This window comes from Sander vitreus, chromosome 10 (assembly GCF_031162955.1).
Source record: "Sander vitreus isolate 19-12246 chromosome 10, sanVit1, whole genome shotgun sequence".
Lineage (NCBI taxonomy): Eukaryota > Metazoa > Chordata > Actinopteri > Perciformes > Percidae > Sander > Sander vitreus.
The window spans coordinates 33,578,272-33,595,249 of NC_135864.1; the positions used below are offsets into that span (position 1 = coordinate 33,578,272).

Genomic DNA, 16,978 nt, shown 5'->3' on the forward strand with positions numbered 1-16,978 from the left:
TAAGTTGTGGAGATAATTAAGTCACCAGCAAACAATTTATCTCAAGATAACATCATAATTAAGTCATGATCTTGAGAAAACAGCTCTAATAAAAATTTGAGCAACCGGAGCTGCTCTTCTGTACATGTTGGTACTCTTCTCCCCAGCATGTTTTATTTAAAAGAGGATTCATTACGTATTTCCCTGTCTCATAATGTATCTTTCTGCTCCTTTATTCTACAGCAAGATGGTTTTTGGATCTATTCAGAATACTGTAACAACCACTTGGATGCCTGTATGGAGCTGAGCAAACTGATGAGGGATGGCAGGTACCAGCACTTCTTCGAGGCCTGTCGCCTCCTCCAGCAAATGATTGACATTGCCATAGATGGCTTCCTGCTCACCCCTGTCCAGAAAATCTGCAAATATCCACTCCAGTTGGCTGAGCTTCTCAAATACACTGCGCAGGAGCACAGGTACTGTCCACATTTAATCTGCTGAATGTGTTGCTTTTTCATGGTTGTTCATTTGTTCATTACTGATGCATCATTGCGTTTCAGATGCATTATGTTGCTATGCAGCTCTTGCAGGTGTTGTTGGGTTTATTCTCCTGAAGTGGTGATTATCCATGCATGAACTGCAACAAATGTTATAGAGAGGCAAAGTCCCTCCCCTTCCTGTGGAGCACCATGGGATTTTATTTTAGGAAAAAAAACATACGGTAGTGAATGGCGAGAGACAAATAATGATTTGATCCCGTCTGAATTGAGCCATGAATTACACATATGATGTTTTGAAAAGATAATTTTGCAAGTCAAGAAAGTGTCAGTTTGTCGTAAAACTGTTGAAGTATAGAACTGTAAAAATATGTAATTAAAAAGATTACTCACCCTCAAGTCACATAGGTAACGTCTCAATGAAGCTACGATGTCTGCTGTTTGTGTTTTGTACCAAGATGTAACTTTATACCACGAGCAGCGGGTCTTTCTTGTTCTTTTCCTTCCCGGCTGATAAAAAGACGCTGGATAAAACACATCAGGTAAGATAAGGTTACATGTGTTGTATAACATAGCTAGCGAGCAAGCCAGGCAGAATTTTGACTTTTCAGTGACGGTGCTCTGAAAGTTAGGCTTTCCTATTAATGTGCTGGTTGTGTGCTCCACGACAGTTACAATGTCATCAAGAAGAGCTCAAGAGATACAGATGTAAGGGTTCAATAGCCTGCCTACGTAAACACACCTCTGAATTTAACATTATTGGTATCCGAGGTCCTGGTGGGGGGATGAAGCCGAGCAGCAAGCAACGTGACGTATACTGAGACGAGATGTAGTTCAATGAGCAGTTTCATACAAAACTAAGTGGTACTACGACAAACTGTGACTTCACTTTTTAAATTATATTTTTAATTGAGAAACATCATATGTGTATTTCATGGCTCAATTCAAATTCACATCAAAACATTACTTATCTTTATCTGTTATTAGCCTCTCTATTTTGCACAGTTTTACCATCTTTCTTTGAATGTTGGAGAGGAAAACATGTCATCAAGGAATGTCAGTTGTATCGAAAAAAGTATACTGAAATTCATAATCTAATCAATCATTTTCATTTCAATACATGGCCATGGGATCATTACATAGACCTCTGGATATGAATAGATTACAGATTAAATATGAATTTGGGCTTTTGCTGGCACATATACAAGCATCAACATCCCCCACCCAGACACTGCATGCACAGCACAGAAGCACACTACACAATGTAAACATTTGCAGATACGCGGGTATCCAGATGTGCAAACTCGTGTGCAAACCCACAGAAACATGGCATAAGTGATTCAGCGTGTCTCAGCCAGCTCCAGGTCATTCACAAAGCACTCGTTCTCAGCCAGAGAGGGACAGGTGCCAGCTCTGCCAGTTCTGCCTGCCAGATCACAGTGTTTGACTGTTGGAGCTGTAGAGAATCTGCCAGATATAGGCTTGCTCTCTGTCACACACACACACACACACACACACACGCATTATCTTCCAAAGTGAGGATTGGATCCGTTGCACATCTAACACAGAGGCATAAATCCAGCTCAGTAAGCATAGATACAGTCAGAGTTAGCTGTGGATAGAGAAAGTCGCTGATTAGAATTAAACAGCAGTGTGTTATTTTGACTGTGTTCCAGTCTGCTGCTACTTGAGTTTATAACCCCGGCCCTTTAATAGGCTGGTCTGTATCATTCACTACAGCAACATTACATGTCTTTTTTAAAAGATGGCCGATCTCCAAGAGCTATAACGTTTCCCTTTAACACCCCAGGAGTAGTTATGTGTACTCTGTGTCCGTAGTGATTATCGATACGTGGCAGCAGCACTGGCAGTAATGAGGAACGTCACTCAGCAGATCAACGAGAGGAAGAGGAGACTGGAGAACATCGACAAGATCGCCCAATGGCAAGCTTCTGTTCTGGACTGGGAGGTATGTGTATGTATTGACTGTGGAGTCAATTCAAAACATCTGATGTCTGTTTAGTCACAGACATTGTCCTGGGACGGGAAAAATGTGACTGCATATATCTCTTACTAAATGTAGACACAACCTCAAGTTTACTGAGGGAAAACTTCAAATTTAGTGGTTGTAATGCTTTTAAAATTCCCAAAGTCTATTCCTTAAATGTTTGTCTTTTTAACAAACAAAAATGGCATCTTCTCAACTTTCAGACTTTAAAGTATTCCAGTAATTTAGTATTGCACTTTCATAAAGTTGAAAGGCTTGTAAGAGACACATGGGAAAAAGGAATGATCAAAATCGATGCAGCGGAGGCCGAGATATGCTAACTTGTTTGGGTCAAGCTCCAAAAATGCTTCATTCTAAAAATCCCATAATGCAACTTGATAATATTTTTTTGTTAGACTTCCCCTGCCTGGTAACCAGCCATGTCTCATAAACTTTGTAAAGCAAGCTTTCTTTTAAAAATCTTTTTGTAGTTTTAAGCCTAAGCTGAGATACACCTGATGACATAACTATGACATCGTCAAGGTTGATATCTCAGAGTTGAAAAAGCTCCTTCAGCGCCACAGAAGACACTATACAGCTGTTTGCACAGGCTGAGAACCACCAACCATTTAGATCAGTAAACTGATCTTTACTGTGTGTGTGATTGGTGGAGTTGCTGTACATAGTTTTATCTGTGAGTATCTTCATCTATAAAGTGTGTGTGTGTGTGTGTGTGTGTGTGTGTGTGTGTGTGTGTGTGTGTGTGTGTGTGTGTGTGTGTGTGTGTGTGTGTCTGTGTCTAGGGGGACGATATCTTGGACAGGAGCTCGGAGCTCATCTACACTGGGGAGTTGTCATGGATCTATCAGCCGTATGGACGTAGCCAGCAGCGAGTCTTCTTCCTCTTTGATCACCAGCTGGTCCTCTGTAAGAAGGTAGGCTCTCTCTCACTTTCTCTTTGTTCACTTTCTTTCTTTTTTGAAGCCCTTGTTGGCTGAAAACAATCTGATCAGCAAAAAAACACCTCCAGCCTTAATAGTTGTGTATCACGTGGCTGGTCACGGACAGACGCTTGAAGACAATGCGCCTTCTTCAATCTTTTCTCGAGAGCTGCAAAATAGATTACAAAATACCTTAAGAGACGCACCAGTCCTCGTTGAGATGCGCTCCAATCCTCAGCACCTTTCACAAAATGGAGCTGTGCTAGTTTGGGCTCTAACCGAGGCTGTGTTCTCCTGTCAGACGGATGTTCACGCTCGGCTAGACTCGACAGTACATGCACACGGAGACACAGACACAAATGCAGACGGATACACAGAGGCGTACAAGGTGCATCATCACAAGCACACGCATGTGTACACACAGAGGAGCAATCATTTCACCGTTAGACAGAACAACACACACAGAAGAAAGTAACAAAGACACTACAGATAAAGTGTCTTTCTGTTTTTCTATCCTCCCGTCTGTTCTGGGCTCCCCCCCCTCGTCTATCATTGTTAAACATCTCTCACACTAGAAATGAACTCCAGTATTTCTGCTGCTCACCACATGTGTTAGCTGTTCTGGTCCATTAAATAAAGTATGCTCCGAGACACATTCACAGATAAGTTCTAGTCTTTGTTCCACACATCCTTCGCCAGCATCCTCAGTACAACATGTGGAATGGCAGCCCTCAGGGTGTGTTTGTAGCTCATCTCGTCCTTATCAGCACACGGATGCAGATTTTTCTCTGCATGCTTATTAAAAGATGCCTGTTCTTGTTTTTTTTTACATTTTACCTTCCTTGCCCTTATAGTGTGACTAGATGTTATTTATTTATTTATTTTTTTGTATTATTTTTGGGGGCTTTTTCCCTTTATTCGATAGTGGATAGACAGGAAAGGGGGCGAGAAAGAGAGGGGATGACACGCAGCAAAGGGCCACAGGTCGGATTCGAACCCAGGCCGCTGTAAAGGACTCAGCCTACATGCCTACATGGGGCGCACACTTTTACTGGGTGAGCTAGAGGCCGCCCCACGATGAAGATTTTTTTTATGTGGCCGTCTTATTCCTGCTTAGTTACATATAATAAGGTTACTTGTGGTTGATGAGCTGGAACAATTATATAATAAATGAATAAATAAATAATCGTAGGGTGGCATCCCTACAGTCCAATACAGCAAACCAACTCTTGAAAATTAAGTAGAATGAACATAAACTTTCATCTAAAACTTAAAATGTATCAGGTTGACAAAGATTGCATTTATCGCAGTGTGGTTGTGCATTAGACTGTACTGCTGGACCTAATGAACTAGTAACTGTACTCGCCATTGTTGAAATAGTATTTTCTACCTTTTGTGATACCACGTGTCGAGCAGGTTTGCAGAGAAATTGGGCATTCTGCAATGTGTGTGGAAGGTGTTTGTAGTTTTGGGCAGAAGGTGGAAAGAGTTGCATAAGGCAGACTCACAGAATACCAAGGGAAGGATGCTTCTTGACACCTCTAAGGTTCAGAACACACACACATGCACACATTAACAGACGTCCTCTTCCCCAGGATCTGATACGCCGGGACATCCTGTACTATAAGGGCCGCATCGACATGGATCGCTACGACGTGCGGGACGCTATAGACGGCCGTGACGACGACTTCAATGTCAGCGTGAAGAACGCCTTCAAATTGTGCAACAAAGACAGCGAGGAGCTCCACATCTTTCTGGCCAAGAAGCCAGAGGAGAAGATCCGCTGGCTCAGGGCCTTCCACGAGGAGAGGAAGATGGTGCAGGAGGATGAGAAAATCGGTTAGTCACGCACCTTTCTGCACCTCCCAGTTTGGAAAGCATTAGTTTCATTCACAATGAGCAGTGAAACAAAGTTTCAGTTACACGTTGTACTTGCTGCAGCACACTACAGGGGGACCTTTTTTAGCACATCATAGGACACATCGTAATATTTTTAGGATTAAAGTAGGTTTTGTACTTTATTGTGAAGAGCTAATTAATGCTTCATAGCTTGTCGCTGTAAAAGGCAGCTGTTGTGTCTTATAACATCCTTGTTTTTTCACATGCATTAAAGCCCTTGTGTGGAACATTTGTAAAAACATACAATCTGGTTTCTTGTTTAGGTTTTGAGATCTCTGAGTACCAGAAGCGACAGGCAGCCATGACAGTGAGAAAGGTGACCAAACAGAAAGGTGAGGCAACAAGAAGATATCAGGTGATTTCCCTTTTCTTTTCCTCGCTGGTGTGCTCTGTCTTCTCATCGCTGTTTACTCTTTACTCCTTAACCTGCTCTCTCTTTTTTATTTTTATTTTACTTTCCACACCTTTTTTAAACACGCCTACTTTGTTTATGAATGGACCTAAACTATCTGTGTACTAAGTAAGCTAGACTATTCACGTGGATTCATGTCTTCTCGCTATATTACTTTGAATAGAGTTAAATGTCTGTCGGCCCGTACACGAGGATGAATTGATATGAGTTGTAAAGCAGCTGTTAAGCATCAATGAAAAGACAGAGGGCTGTTTGCATGAAGTATTTAGTTTAAAGGGCGTTACCGGTGTTCATGACATGTGGGTCCTGTGTCATGCTTGTCTCGTACAAATTCCACACCTCAGACAACTGTTTGCGTTTTTTCTTTTACTGAGTTATGGTGGTTGTTGGAGCTTACCTCTTCCATTTACATCCAGCTTGTCAAAGAATAGCAGAAACAAAAATCAGTTTGTTGTGTTATATAGCTGATTTATTTAGTTTTATCACAGCATCTAAATTGTAGATGCCTTTACCTAAAAACCTTAAACCAGTGATTCCCAACCAGGGGTACTTCTACCCCAGGGGGTAGGGCTGAGTACTGAATTGAATACTTTTTAGATACGGACCGATAAATGCCTCGTCATTCAATACCCAATTTCAATACCTAAGGAGTAAATCTCATCAGCGTCAGTGAGCCAATAAGAATGCAGCATGCTTCTAGTCATTGTTCCATTATCTTTATTGTGACTATTATTTCCACTGTTCATCACACCCCCAACCGGCACCGTCAGACACCGCCTACCAAGAGTCTGGGTCTGTCCGAGGTTTCTTCCTCGCCACTGTCACACTAAATGCATGCTCTTGGGGGAATTACTGGAATTGTTGGGTCTCTGTAAATGATAGAGTGTGGTCTAGACCTACTCCATCTGTAAAGTGTCTGAGATAACTCTTGTTATGATTTGATACTATAAATAAAATTTAATTGAATTGAATTCTACCAAGATCTAATAATGTTTGTGATTGGCTGTCTAATGTTATATGTCGCAGAGGCAGGCAGGAAGAACTCTGTTACACAGAGACGAGGCTCACGCAGCAGGAGCTGAAAAATAATTTAAAAAAGATTTGTGCCGTAATGTGAAATGTTGTAATTTCTTTTTGTTTTATAAAATTGGTACCGAGAAAAAAAAGTATTGTTTAGGAGTTGGTATCAAAGTCACGGTATTGGTATCGGTACCGGTACCGGTATTGAATATTTTTGAACGATACCCAGCCCTACCAGGAGGTACTTTTGCTGTTGCCAGGGGGTACATTGAAACATTGTGGAGCAGCTCAACTCATTTGAAAAAAAATAAAAATAGAAATTATGATTTGATTAATAGAATATATCAGATGTAACACCTGAACACTACATGTTGCAGTTATGTAAGAGTGCTTGGAAACTAGTTAGCAAGCAAGCACAGAAGTTTAAACAGGTATTTAGTTCAAAGTAATGGCTAAACAGTTGAATTAGTTAGCTAAAGGTGTTGCACAAGCAGCTGAAAGGGTTGAGCTAAAAGTGGGTGCACTGACTAAACAGTTCAAAGAATTAGCTAAAAGTAATGGATACATAGTTGAATCATTCATGGATCTAAATATCAACAGTTCAACAATGTATGAAAACAATGAACAATATCCACTTCATATACTGAATAGTGTTATACCTTTGAAATTGATGAAGGGGTACGTGAGTTCATGGGACAGGGCTGTGGTGGTACATCAGACCAACAAACATGACACCCTGAAGTCAGGTGAAATATTCACGGTAATCGTGTTATTTTGACTTATTTTGGGATTTAACAGGTTCAGTTTTAAAGCCAGATATGTCAAAATACTGTAAACTCCAACAACTAGCCACTATCTCAGTAACAGAAAAACATGTCAAGCACGTTATTCAAGATGCTAGTTCCTCACAAAGCATCAGACAGAGGACCCACATGTCCAAAACTGCTGGTGTCATCCTTTAAGAATTAACCATTTTAGTGCTAGGCTAGATGTTTGTACATTTACCATTACTGATGTTCTTGCTATTGCCAGTTTCACAATAAGCATGACCATCCATTATGGTATTAATTAACCAATGACCACTGCTGGAATGTTCTCTCTGACGTTAGGATCCCTGTAGATGTCTGTCAGAAGTAAATGTTGTGTGTTTCTAAGTGCTGAATGTGTACATGGCTGGCACAAGGTGAAGTACTCTCTTGAATTTCAGATTCATTTATAGATTTCATCTTGAGAAAGAGGGCCATGTTGTATGGAAGTGGTTTGAGAATGATAAAGGTATATGCATTAGAGTTCTCCTTAGAGCTAGCACAATAAGATGCCATGGCAACTGCTGAGCAGCATTGGGAGGTGTTGTAATTAACACTGGCATTGGAGCATGCGGTCCCAGACCAATCTGTTTACAAGCATTATCTTGACCATCCAAGATAAACTGGCTCCTCTAACACACATAGATCAACATAGACCCTTCTAACTGCTAAAAACAGTGTTTGGCAAAATACCCCCAACAAAAGACACTGTTCCTCATCTTTTCATTTTAGTTCTAAGATGCCATGGCAGCTTTTGAATATTTCATCTCCAAATATTGACTGTAATTTTTAATTGCACTAGCATAGTTGTGATGCTTGTAGACTGTAGCTAAGTGACATTGTAGGCTGTAGTTAAACGCATATTAACAGCTTTCTGTTGGCTCTATTTTTGCCACTCTTGTGTTCTCAAGTGTCCAGGGTGCTATTCAAACAAATGTGCTGTCAACAAACATGGAAGAACACTGTCTCTTGCCTGATTTTTTTCCATCATTGTATCAGATGTCAATCTATTGGTTCTCTTGTTTGCCTGCTACAGAGTTTGATTGAATAGCATCTTCAGTCTCCCTTGTGTCATTGCTAGAGCTGAATTCCACTTTTCTTCTAATTCAGCTGTCATCATATGATCACACTGTATCATATCTCAGGTTTAATATGCAGGAATGTTAACACTGAAGGCTCATTTTGTCCGTCTACGTGCCTGCTTTCTTTGGAAGCATGACTTGATGTTGTGTTGTTGTGTCTGTTTCAGATACATTACTGATAATGTTTCCTGTTTGCTATCCACCTCCCTTCTTTTTCTCTCGCTTTGTGCCCTGCACTGCCTCCTTGTCCCCCCCTTTCTTGCTCTTTTTGCACCTGCCTTCTTAGGTGTAAACAGGTGCACGCCCCCCTCATACCCGCCCCCCCAGGACCCCCTCAGTGCGGGGCAGTATGAGGTAACGGAGGACATGGCACAAGGAGAGGTTTTTGAATTCAGTCAATCCAAAAGAGGCCAGGCTCCTTTCTGGCAAAATTTTAGTAGATTAGCTCCATTTAAGAAATAGAGATACACAGACTCTTCTGAAGGACCAGCTATTTTTCTTAGAAGCACTAAACACTGGATGATCATGTCCCATGATGAAGAAAAATACGAAAAACAAACACAAACACACACACACACACACACACACACACACACACACACACACACACACAAGAGACTTTTGAAAATGAAGGACCATTGTTAATATAGAGGTTGATTGGAAGCAGCAAGAGGACTGAAGACTTGGATTTAAAACATTGAGGACAAATTACAACTTTACAATTCATATATGTCAGTAACGTTCTTAGTTATCATGCTTCTCCAGCCGAGTCAACGGTCATGAACTCTTTCCCTCGGATTCTGCATCTTCACGCCACCTGAATGTCCTGCAGTTCTTTAGATTGTTATATTAATTCATTTTGAATCCATCATTTGGAGAGAAACACATGGCTAAACCAGAGCATTCCTAGTCGTATGATTGTGTCCAACAAAGCTGAGATCTTGCTGTGCTGCTATGTGAGATTGCTTGTTGCATTCTTCTGAATGTGAGATTGAATAATGACAGGCCTCAGCTACTGGCTGTGGCGTCTGAAGGGCCTGTGAAGCTCGAGTGTCGGCATGGTCTCCGAGTTCGATCCATTTCTGACCCAGCCGGGCCATCTCTAGCGCTACTGATGTCTGCGTCTGGATCTCCTCCTCACTCTCAACGCTCCGTGTTGCTCTCGCTAGCTGTTCGCATTACAGTAGCCCTCTCTTCTTCACCGAGTCTGACGCTCACAGTGTTTCCCTCACTCGCTGCATCCCTCTTGTGTCCTCTCTATCTCTCTACCCACCTGCTCAGCCTCGGTGAGTCAGTGGCTCTCAGAGGAAGAGCTTCATTCTTTTGGAAAGCTGCCATTGGCCATGATATGACGGGTCAGGGAACAAATCAATAGTCGGAACATCAATAGAATATTTACATCCTTTCACCAACCACTTTTGACAGGGTATTCATAACCGATCACACCGAGGGGCTGTGGGGTTTACGTTTGGCGAGAGAGAGCTTGCCGCTCAGATGAAACAGCTGGGAGCAGGAGATAGGCAGGCTACAGTCCACCTGCCTTGTGTCAGAGCCCCTCCCCCACTCTCCCCAGAGACCACCCCTGTAGCACTGTGCTGGCAGCTCACTGGGCGTTTGGAAAGAGAACAGCCTACCTCCAAGGAAATCCACTGAGAGTTAAAAGTGGAGTTGCAGCGGTCTAAAATAAGATCTTTTTTTCATGTCAGCTGTCAGAAGAAAGACTCCTTCAATTAGCTTAAGTATTTTGTATTGCTCACATTGTGTAAAAAAAAAGCACAGCACATATTCAGTCTAAGGAGTACTTTCATTTAGGTAGGAGTGACACAAATGTTGTGAGAAATTAGAACGAACCAGCAGAAGAAGAAATGGTCGCAAAAATTATAAACGGACAGGACAACCATAGCAGTAGTTTGTGAGTCTGAAAGAACGTACACTGCAGAAGTGTGAGCCGACACCACAGAGAGGCAGAGAGGTGAATTGAATCTGTAGCGTGCAGGTGTCCTCTAATGCGTCTCTAACGACTGCAGCTTCAAATCACTGCGCTCCTCTCCGTTGTTTTTCCAGATCTGATCCGTGTTCTGGCAGTTAGCTCGGCACTGTTAAGTGATTTACAGAGAGCCGGTGCCTGATCAAATTGATTTGTTTAATCAACAATGTCCCCGAAGCTGCTGGGGGCGATCCTGCCACATGATACTACAACAGAGGTGTTAGGAAAGATAAGATGTACACACATTATGAAGGTATATTCTTTTCTACAGTTGGAATGTAAGTGACACATGAGTCCTACATGGTCCTTTTCTGTATGCTTTGTGACCTCAGATACAAAGTACATTTTGTGTTGAATTATATCACCTGATGGACAGTACATATACAGTATGACAACTTGTGCAATGTGATAAATCATTATATATCTTCACTATTCACTACGACGTGATATGAAAGATTTATATATCGTTCTATGTCATTTGTTTGCCTTCTTATAGGCCTTATAACCTATTGGGGAGAGAAAAAAAGACCTTAGAATTGCTTTGTATGTTGTGTAATTTATGTTTTGTTTCAGTAAAGAAAGTTGAGAAATGGGTGAGTTGGCTGCTGGTGTCTGTAGAGATGGCTCCCAGTGAGATTGTTTTGGAAGATAATTCCCTGGTCTGGCACTGCAAAAAGATATGGTTCCCAGGCCATGATAACCTCAGGTCCCGTGCTACGCCCATTCCTCTACTCTACGCCACCACCAACATACAGACATAAGCATGCAGGCAAACACACACACACCCCACACACACACCCCCCACACACACACACACACACACACACACACGCACTTGCTGGCCCGTTCTGCTGCGGAGAAGAGAGATGCTATCTAACAGTGCCTTCCAGCATTCCACTAGTGATTATCTATTCAGTTTCACAGGCAGATTTGAATTAGTCATGTATTTTCCCTTCAGTGTGGGACTTGCATCTCTCTCTCTTTCTTTCTCTCTCTCTCTCATTCTCTCAAACACACTGGGAATTCCTCGTTCCCCAGTGCATGAGATCCACTTGGACACAAACTTAGAGGCCAGGCCTTTTCCATTTGAGTAGATACTGTGCTGTCTGACTGAAACACACCTTATTATATTATATCACACGTACATAGTCGTAATTTTATTGCACAAAAGGAAGTTAATTCTAATTTCAGACATTTAGAAACTGCATATAATTCCTTTATTGTTATCTATTTAACATGCTGAAAGGTGGTTTCATTTGACTTTATAGTAGGAAACAGATTTTCATTAGTCAAGTTATAGGTTTCACTTTTCAAAGTCTATTATTAACAGTGAGTTATGAATCAAAAGAAGAATCATCTATTTTATCTTTATCAGCTACACTGTAAATAATGTAAAAAGAACAGATCATATATTTGGATATTGGTATTTTGCGTTGGAGACGAATGTTGTTCCAGTTCTAGCGTGCGGTAGACCTCAGTACCAGGTAAATGCATGCTCGTGGCATCCAATATTTTGCATGAGACTTTAGACAACTCTTAACAGATTGTTTAGTTTCATTTAACTTCCAATGGGATTTTTTTCACACCGCGGAACCATTCATTTGTGAACCCATGCCATCTCACTGCCGGGAGGTCTTTTCTCTGTCCACCTGTCTCCTGCTCACGACATATTACAGCTTGTAGCTTCTGTTTTTATTTATTAAGTAGAGGGGAACAACTTTCATCATGCTGAAGCAAAGACTGAACTGTTGATAGGTGAAATGAAAGGCACTAATGCTCTCTTTGCCCAGATATATTGGGTACTATAAACTATAAACTGACTCTAAATCTTTATTAATTTCTTTTCTTTTCTTTTGACTCCAACCTGCACTGTCACGATCCAAACTGCTGTTTTTTGGTTTTTTGTTTCTTTTTTTTTGGAACGACATCAACCGCTGAGGCAAAACGGGTATCATTTTCTATGACAACAGTGAACCAAATAGGAGTTAGCACTGATCATGGGTGTTTGTGTATACATTTGTAGTCAAGCAGAAGAGCTGAATAAATGCGAAACCTCTCGGGGTGAGCTAAAAATAAACATAATCCTGAAGATGCACATACACACACACACACACACACACACACACACACACACACACACACACAGTACTTCATTGCTATTCATTTAGTACTCTTGTTTCTGATTAAGACATGATTCTTTGAAGTACAATGACATGACAGTACAAATTAATTCCTCACTTGTATTTATTGAATGCAGTATGAAATAGTACCATTTTGGCCACATTGTTAAAAAGGATGTATATATTGGTTTTATTTTTCTGATATAGTTATAATTCTGCCCTTGTACTGAGAGCTGAGAGGACAGCCTTCTGTGTGGAAGATCTTTTTTTCTTCTATTTCCAGTCATAAAACCAGACCAATTTAGCAGACTGTCAATTGGATGCATCAGAATCATGTAATTCCTTTTAGTCCAGGGCGTACGTGAGTCGCTAACTGCGTTCACTCACGTTTAGCATAGCGACATCTTCAGTAGGAACTCCTTGCAGTTGGTTATGCAGTCCTGTGTTGTTTCAAAGTAGTCCGGGTACAACAGAGTCTTCAATGAGCCATATATTGATGTGGTGTCCTATGACAACAAGGGTGACAGAAGACTGACATCCCACTTTTGGAATCCATTCAAATATCCATTGTATTATACCATCTAGTTTGAGGTCTGGATTTTTGCCTATCACAGAAAATTTAACTCACAGTATCCATATCCTTTGTCACCATATGCAAACATTTGTCATTTTCTTTCTTGCTGGCCTTTGAGTTCGATTATTTGTTGTAGAAATGAAAAACCTGAAAAATAATGCCTATTCAATCCAGAAACTGTGAATGGGAGAGTGGAGATGTCAACTGTATGTACATTATATGTTTTGATGTAATCAGAAGCACTGGGAATATGTTGTACTTCGCTGTAAAAATAAATCCATATCTGATATAGCTGTACTTTTGTTGAAAATAAAACCTCTACAGAACTACGCTTCCAGGCGTCAATGTGTGAGAGAGAGCATTGTGCTGAGCTTCCTGTTGTATGACATAATTTCCTGTTTGCATAGGTCCCCATTCCCAAAAGCTGACACATTAACTCCTGGATGTACGTATTACAGAAGAAAGATTTAAAGGCAGTAGATCATAACATAATCAGGAAGGTGTTACGTCACAAAAGAACATTTTTACCTTCCAACCACAAATTTGGCCTGCAAATAACTATGCTGTAATCAATAAGTAATGAGACTTATGCAAGTATGTCTCCCGGTTTGCCGTGCTGGAGTGTAGGCTGATCACTCCGCTTCCTATCATGTTTTGAAGTTCACAGATGTTTCTCAGGCAAGATCTAAGACATCCTGGTGCGATGCAGACCCTGTCGCTGTGTGTGTGTGTGTGTGTGTGTGTGTGTGTGTGTGTGTGTGTCTCCAGTTGTCTCTGGATGTCTAAATAATAAATAATAGAAGTGAGACTATATCTGATTGTGTAATGCTACCTGTGAAGAGGGCAGAGCCAAATGTGATGCAAAAAGGCATTAACAGATGTTCAAAATTACAAATGGAGAAGCATCACATTTCGACAAGAGCAATAAGCAGTATTACTGTGGTCTCTAGTGGCCAACTGTGGTCTTACACTTCCCAAAAACATGGCAGATTTTCCAACATGGAGCCCTTTAGGATGATCATATTTCTGTTTGACAAAGACACTCCAATGAGCTTTGTAGAGCTAAAATATCTATCTATTTAAACTAAAACTATTATAAACTATATATCTATTAGGAGTCACACATTTCAATCTTATATAAATAATACAAAAACAAGACATTACAGCACTGGGACTGTACACTGACCTCTATGTAAGTGTCTATTATTGTAGGAAAAGTCAGAAATCAAATCTCCAGTCATAAGTGTACAGCAATGAGGTAAAACAAATGTCACTGGCTATTTATTCTGATGCTAAGGTTAGCATCCGATGAGTTCACAGGTGTCGTGCTTCAGGTAGTTCCTCAGGATCAGAGGAACATCCAAACTGTCAACAGCAGGCTCCTTATTGGCACAGGGGAGGCATCTTCGAATTGCTAGCCGAGTCTGCGACATCAGTGTTTTGGGACAAACTGGAGCAGAAAAAGACAAATACAGGTAGATCAACGTTTTGACACTTTGAAAACTTCAATGCTTCCAGAACCAGACTACAATGCGTGTCTCACCTCTCTCTTTGAGCAGCAGAATCAGAGCCTCATTCTGCTTTGTAGTCTTGTCAATGATCAGCGTGGGCAGATACACGTCTGCCCCAAAGTCTACGAGAAGCTGGATGTACTCCACCCCGCAGCCATAACGCAGACACACCTCCAGGACTGTCTTTGGCTGCTTTATCCTGGCCAGCATCTTCTCATCTGTGCAGTTAAAGTCGGGGTTGGCACCGTGGAGAAGGAGCAGTTTGAAGCAGTCCAGGTGTCCATAAACAGCGGAGATATAAAGAGGCCCTCTGCAGGCCGTGGCATTGGCAGCCCACTCGGGGACTTTGGGCCTGACGTCCACCTCGGCTCCCAAGCGCAGCAGCTCTCGGAGCACGTCTACGTCGCCCTCCCGGGCTGCAGTCAGCACCGGGGAACAGTTGTTGTACTGGCTGCCATTAGGATCGGCTCCGGCCTTCAGCAGGGCAACCACGCAGTCCAGATGTTTCCCACTAACAGCTGTGAACAAAGGCGTCTGGGCCTTCACATCCAGGCTGTCAACCTGGATTCAAACACAGCAATACACCAACATGTTGTAACAGTGTGAAACATTCCTGACAAATTATGATTTGGTGTTTCAAGCACATGCACTATGTATCATTAAAGCTGCATTGATTGATTTATTTGGCTGTAAACACAACACTGACATATTTTCATCTCAGAGGAATTCCCTATTTATACATACAGAAGACACTGAGCAAAATTACCATTTATTTATTCACCCTAATGACTCTAGTCCAATATTCACTCTCCTTTTAGCTTTGGTCCAGCTCCACCAACTCCTGAGGGAATATTCTGGCATTTTAGCATATAAATGATCAACTATTTCCCTAGATAATCGCTAAAATTGTCCATCTGATATTTGGTACTGGTCCGGTAGCATATACTGTAGTCTGTTTATTGAAGCTTTTTTGTTGTTGCTGAAAACAGCTGCCTGCACCTTCTGAAAAGCAACTCTTAGCTCTGGGAAAGATGTGAGGTCTCCACTTCCAAAATCACATGGAAACCAAAACAAAGAACTAAAATACGCTAAAAAACGTTCCGTAGAACTGTGGTGAACTGCAGAGTTGGGTAGTAATGTTGTGTAGGTTTGTCACTACCAGTGACCCCTTTCATGTTACACTTATTTGATCCATTGTTCAATTTAAAATATTGATTAGTGCAGCTTTAATGCCCTAAATTTAAACCGTCTAATTTCTTACTCTTCATTTAAATAGGTGAAAAATACCTGCTGGAAGAATATGAACCATTTTTGGGCTTTTAAATGAAATGTGTGATAGCTGAGTGAAGTGTTTATAATTTGGGTTATTAAATAGGATACTTATGTTCATTACACCCACCAGCAGGCACAGCTGTAGTGTCCCACCCGCCCCCTCCACACCTACTCTCAAAGATCCATCTCACCATCCTCATCTGAAAGCTAAACAACATGATGCTCTATCTCACCTCTGCACCGTGCTCCAACAACACCTCCAAGCACCTCAGGTGTCCCAGAGCAGCGGCAGTGCGTAGGGGGGTGACCGGGACCCCCCACCCGCTTCGGGCGTTGATAGACCTCCTGTAACTCTCCTGAGACAGAAGCTCAGAGAGCAGAGTCACGTCGTCGCTGCTCACGGCGTTGTTCAAGGCCTGACAATGCTCGCTGTCCTCATCATCCTCCTTCGGCTGCAGCAGGGAGAAGATCTTCGAAATGTCCATCAAACTATTGTTGACAGCTTGGCCCAGAACCATAATGTAACCCCCGAGGCTGGTGCATGTCAAAGCCCATCCATCTGCAATGGCAAATATGTCAGAGAAAGATGGTAATACACCTATTTCAGATTTTGTATTTTAACATAACAAATGTCTACATGAAAGTAAAAGAATGACGTTTCTTACCACGGCCTTATACACGACTACCAGAAGACAATGCAATTTGTTACCTTATATAACATCAGAGCAATACGACCTAAATCAAAGCCATAGATGACTGCATTTTGTACTCAGACAAAAGAAGAATACTTTTCCTTTAAGAGCCTCAGAATTTGCTCAGTAGAAACAACGTTACATGGTTTGTGTCAACAGCAGCAAACTGAAATGTATTGCATCAAGCCACTTACCTCAG

At 41.6% G+C, this 16,978-nt stretch overlaps 2 protein-coding genes across 6 annotated transcripts in view; one reads left to right on the forward strand and one right to left on the reverse strand.

Annotated features, from left to right (window-relative positions):
- Positions 1–10,315, forward strand: part of arhgef9a (Cdc42 guanine nucleotide exchange factor (GEF) 9a) — a 45,499-nt gene extending 35,184 nt beyond the window's left edge. For 4 of the 5 annotated variants that reach the window (XM_078261229.1, XM_078261232.1, XM_078261230.1 and 1 more), the window contains 6 exons: positions 223–455; positions 2,316–2,445; positions 3,267–3,398; positions 5,000–5,243; positions 5,567–5,635; positions 8,910–10,315. In XM_078261229.1, coding sequence (XP_078117355.1) covers positions 223–455; positions 2,316–2,445; positions 3,267–3,398; positions 5,000–5,243; positions 5,567–5,635; positions 8,910–9,085 — 984 coding nt within the window. In that variant the 3' untranslated portion in view covers positions 9,086–10,315. Of the gene's footprint in view, positions 1–222; positions 456–2,315; positions 2,446–3,266; positions 3,399–4,999; positions 5,244–5,566; positions 5,659–8,909 lie in introns of all 5 variants that reach the window. The other variant, XM_078261231.1, reaches the window with a different exon arrangement.
- A 3,825-nt stretch (positions 10,316–14,140) lies between these two features.
- asb12a (ankyrin repeat and SOCS box-containing 12a) lies at positions 14,141–16,635 on the reverse strand. The gene is made up of 3 exons (XM_078259951.1): positions 16,321–16,635; positions 14,848–15,376; positions 14,141–14,754 (listed from the first exon to the last, which is right to left on the reverse strand). The coding sequence occupies exons 1-3, from the start codon at positions 16,603–16,605 to the stop codon at positions 14,603–14,605; spliced, it is 966 nt and encodes a 321-aa protein (XP_078116077.1). The 5' UTR covers positions 16,606–16,635; the 3' UTR covers positions 14,141–14,602.
- Positions 16,636–16,978: the final 343 nt, after the last annotated feature.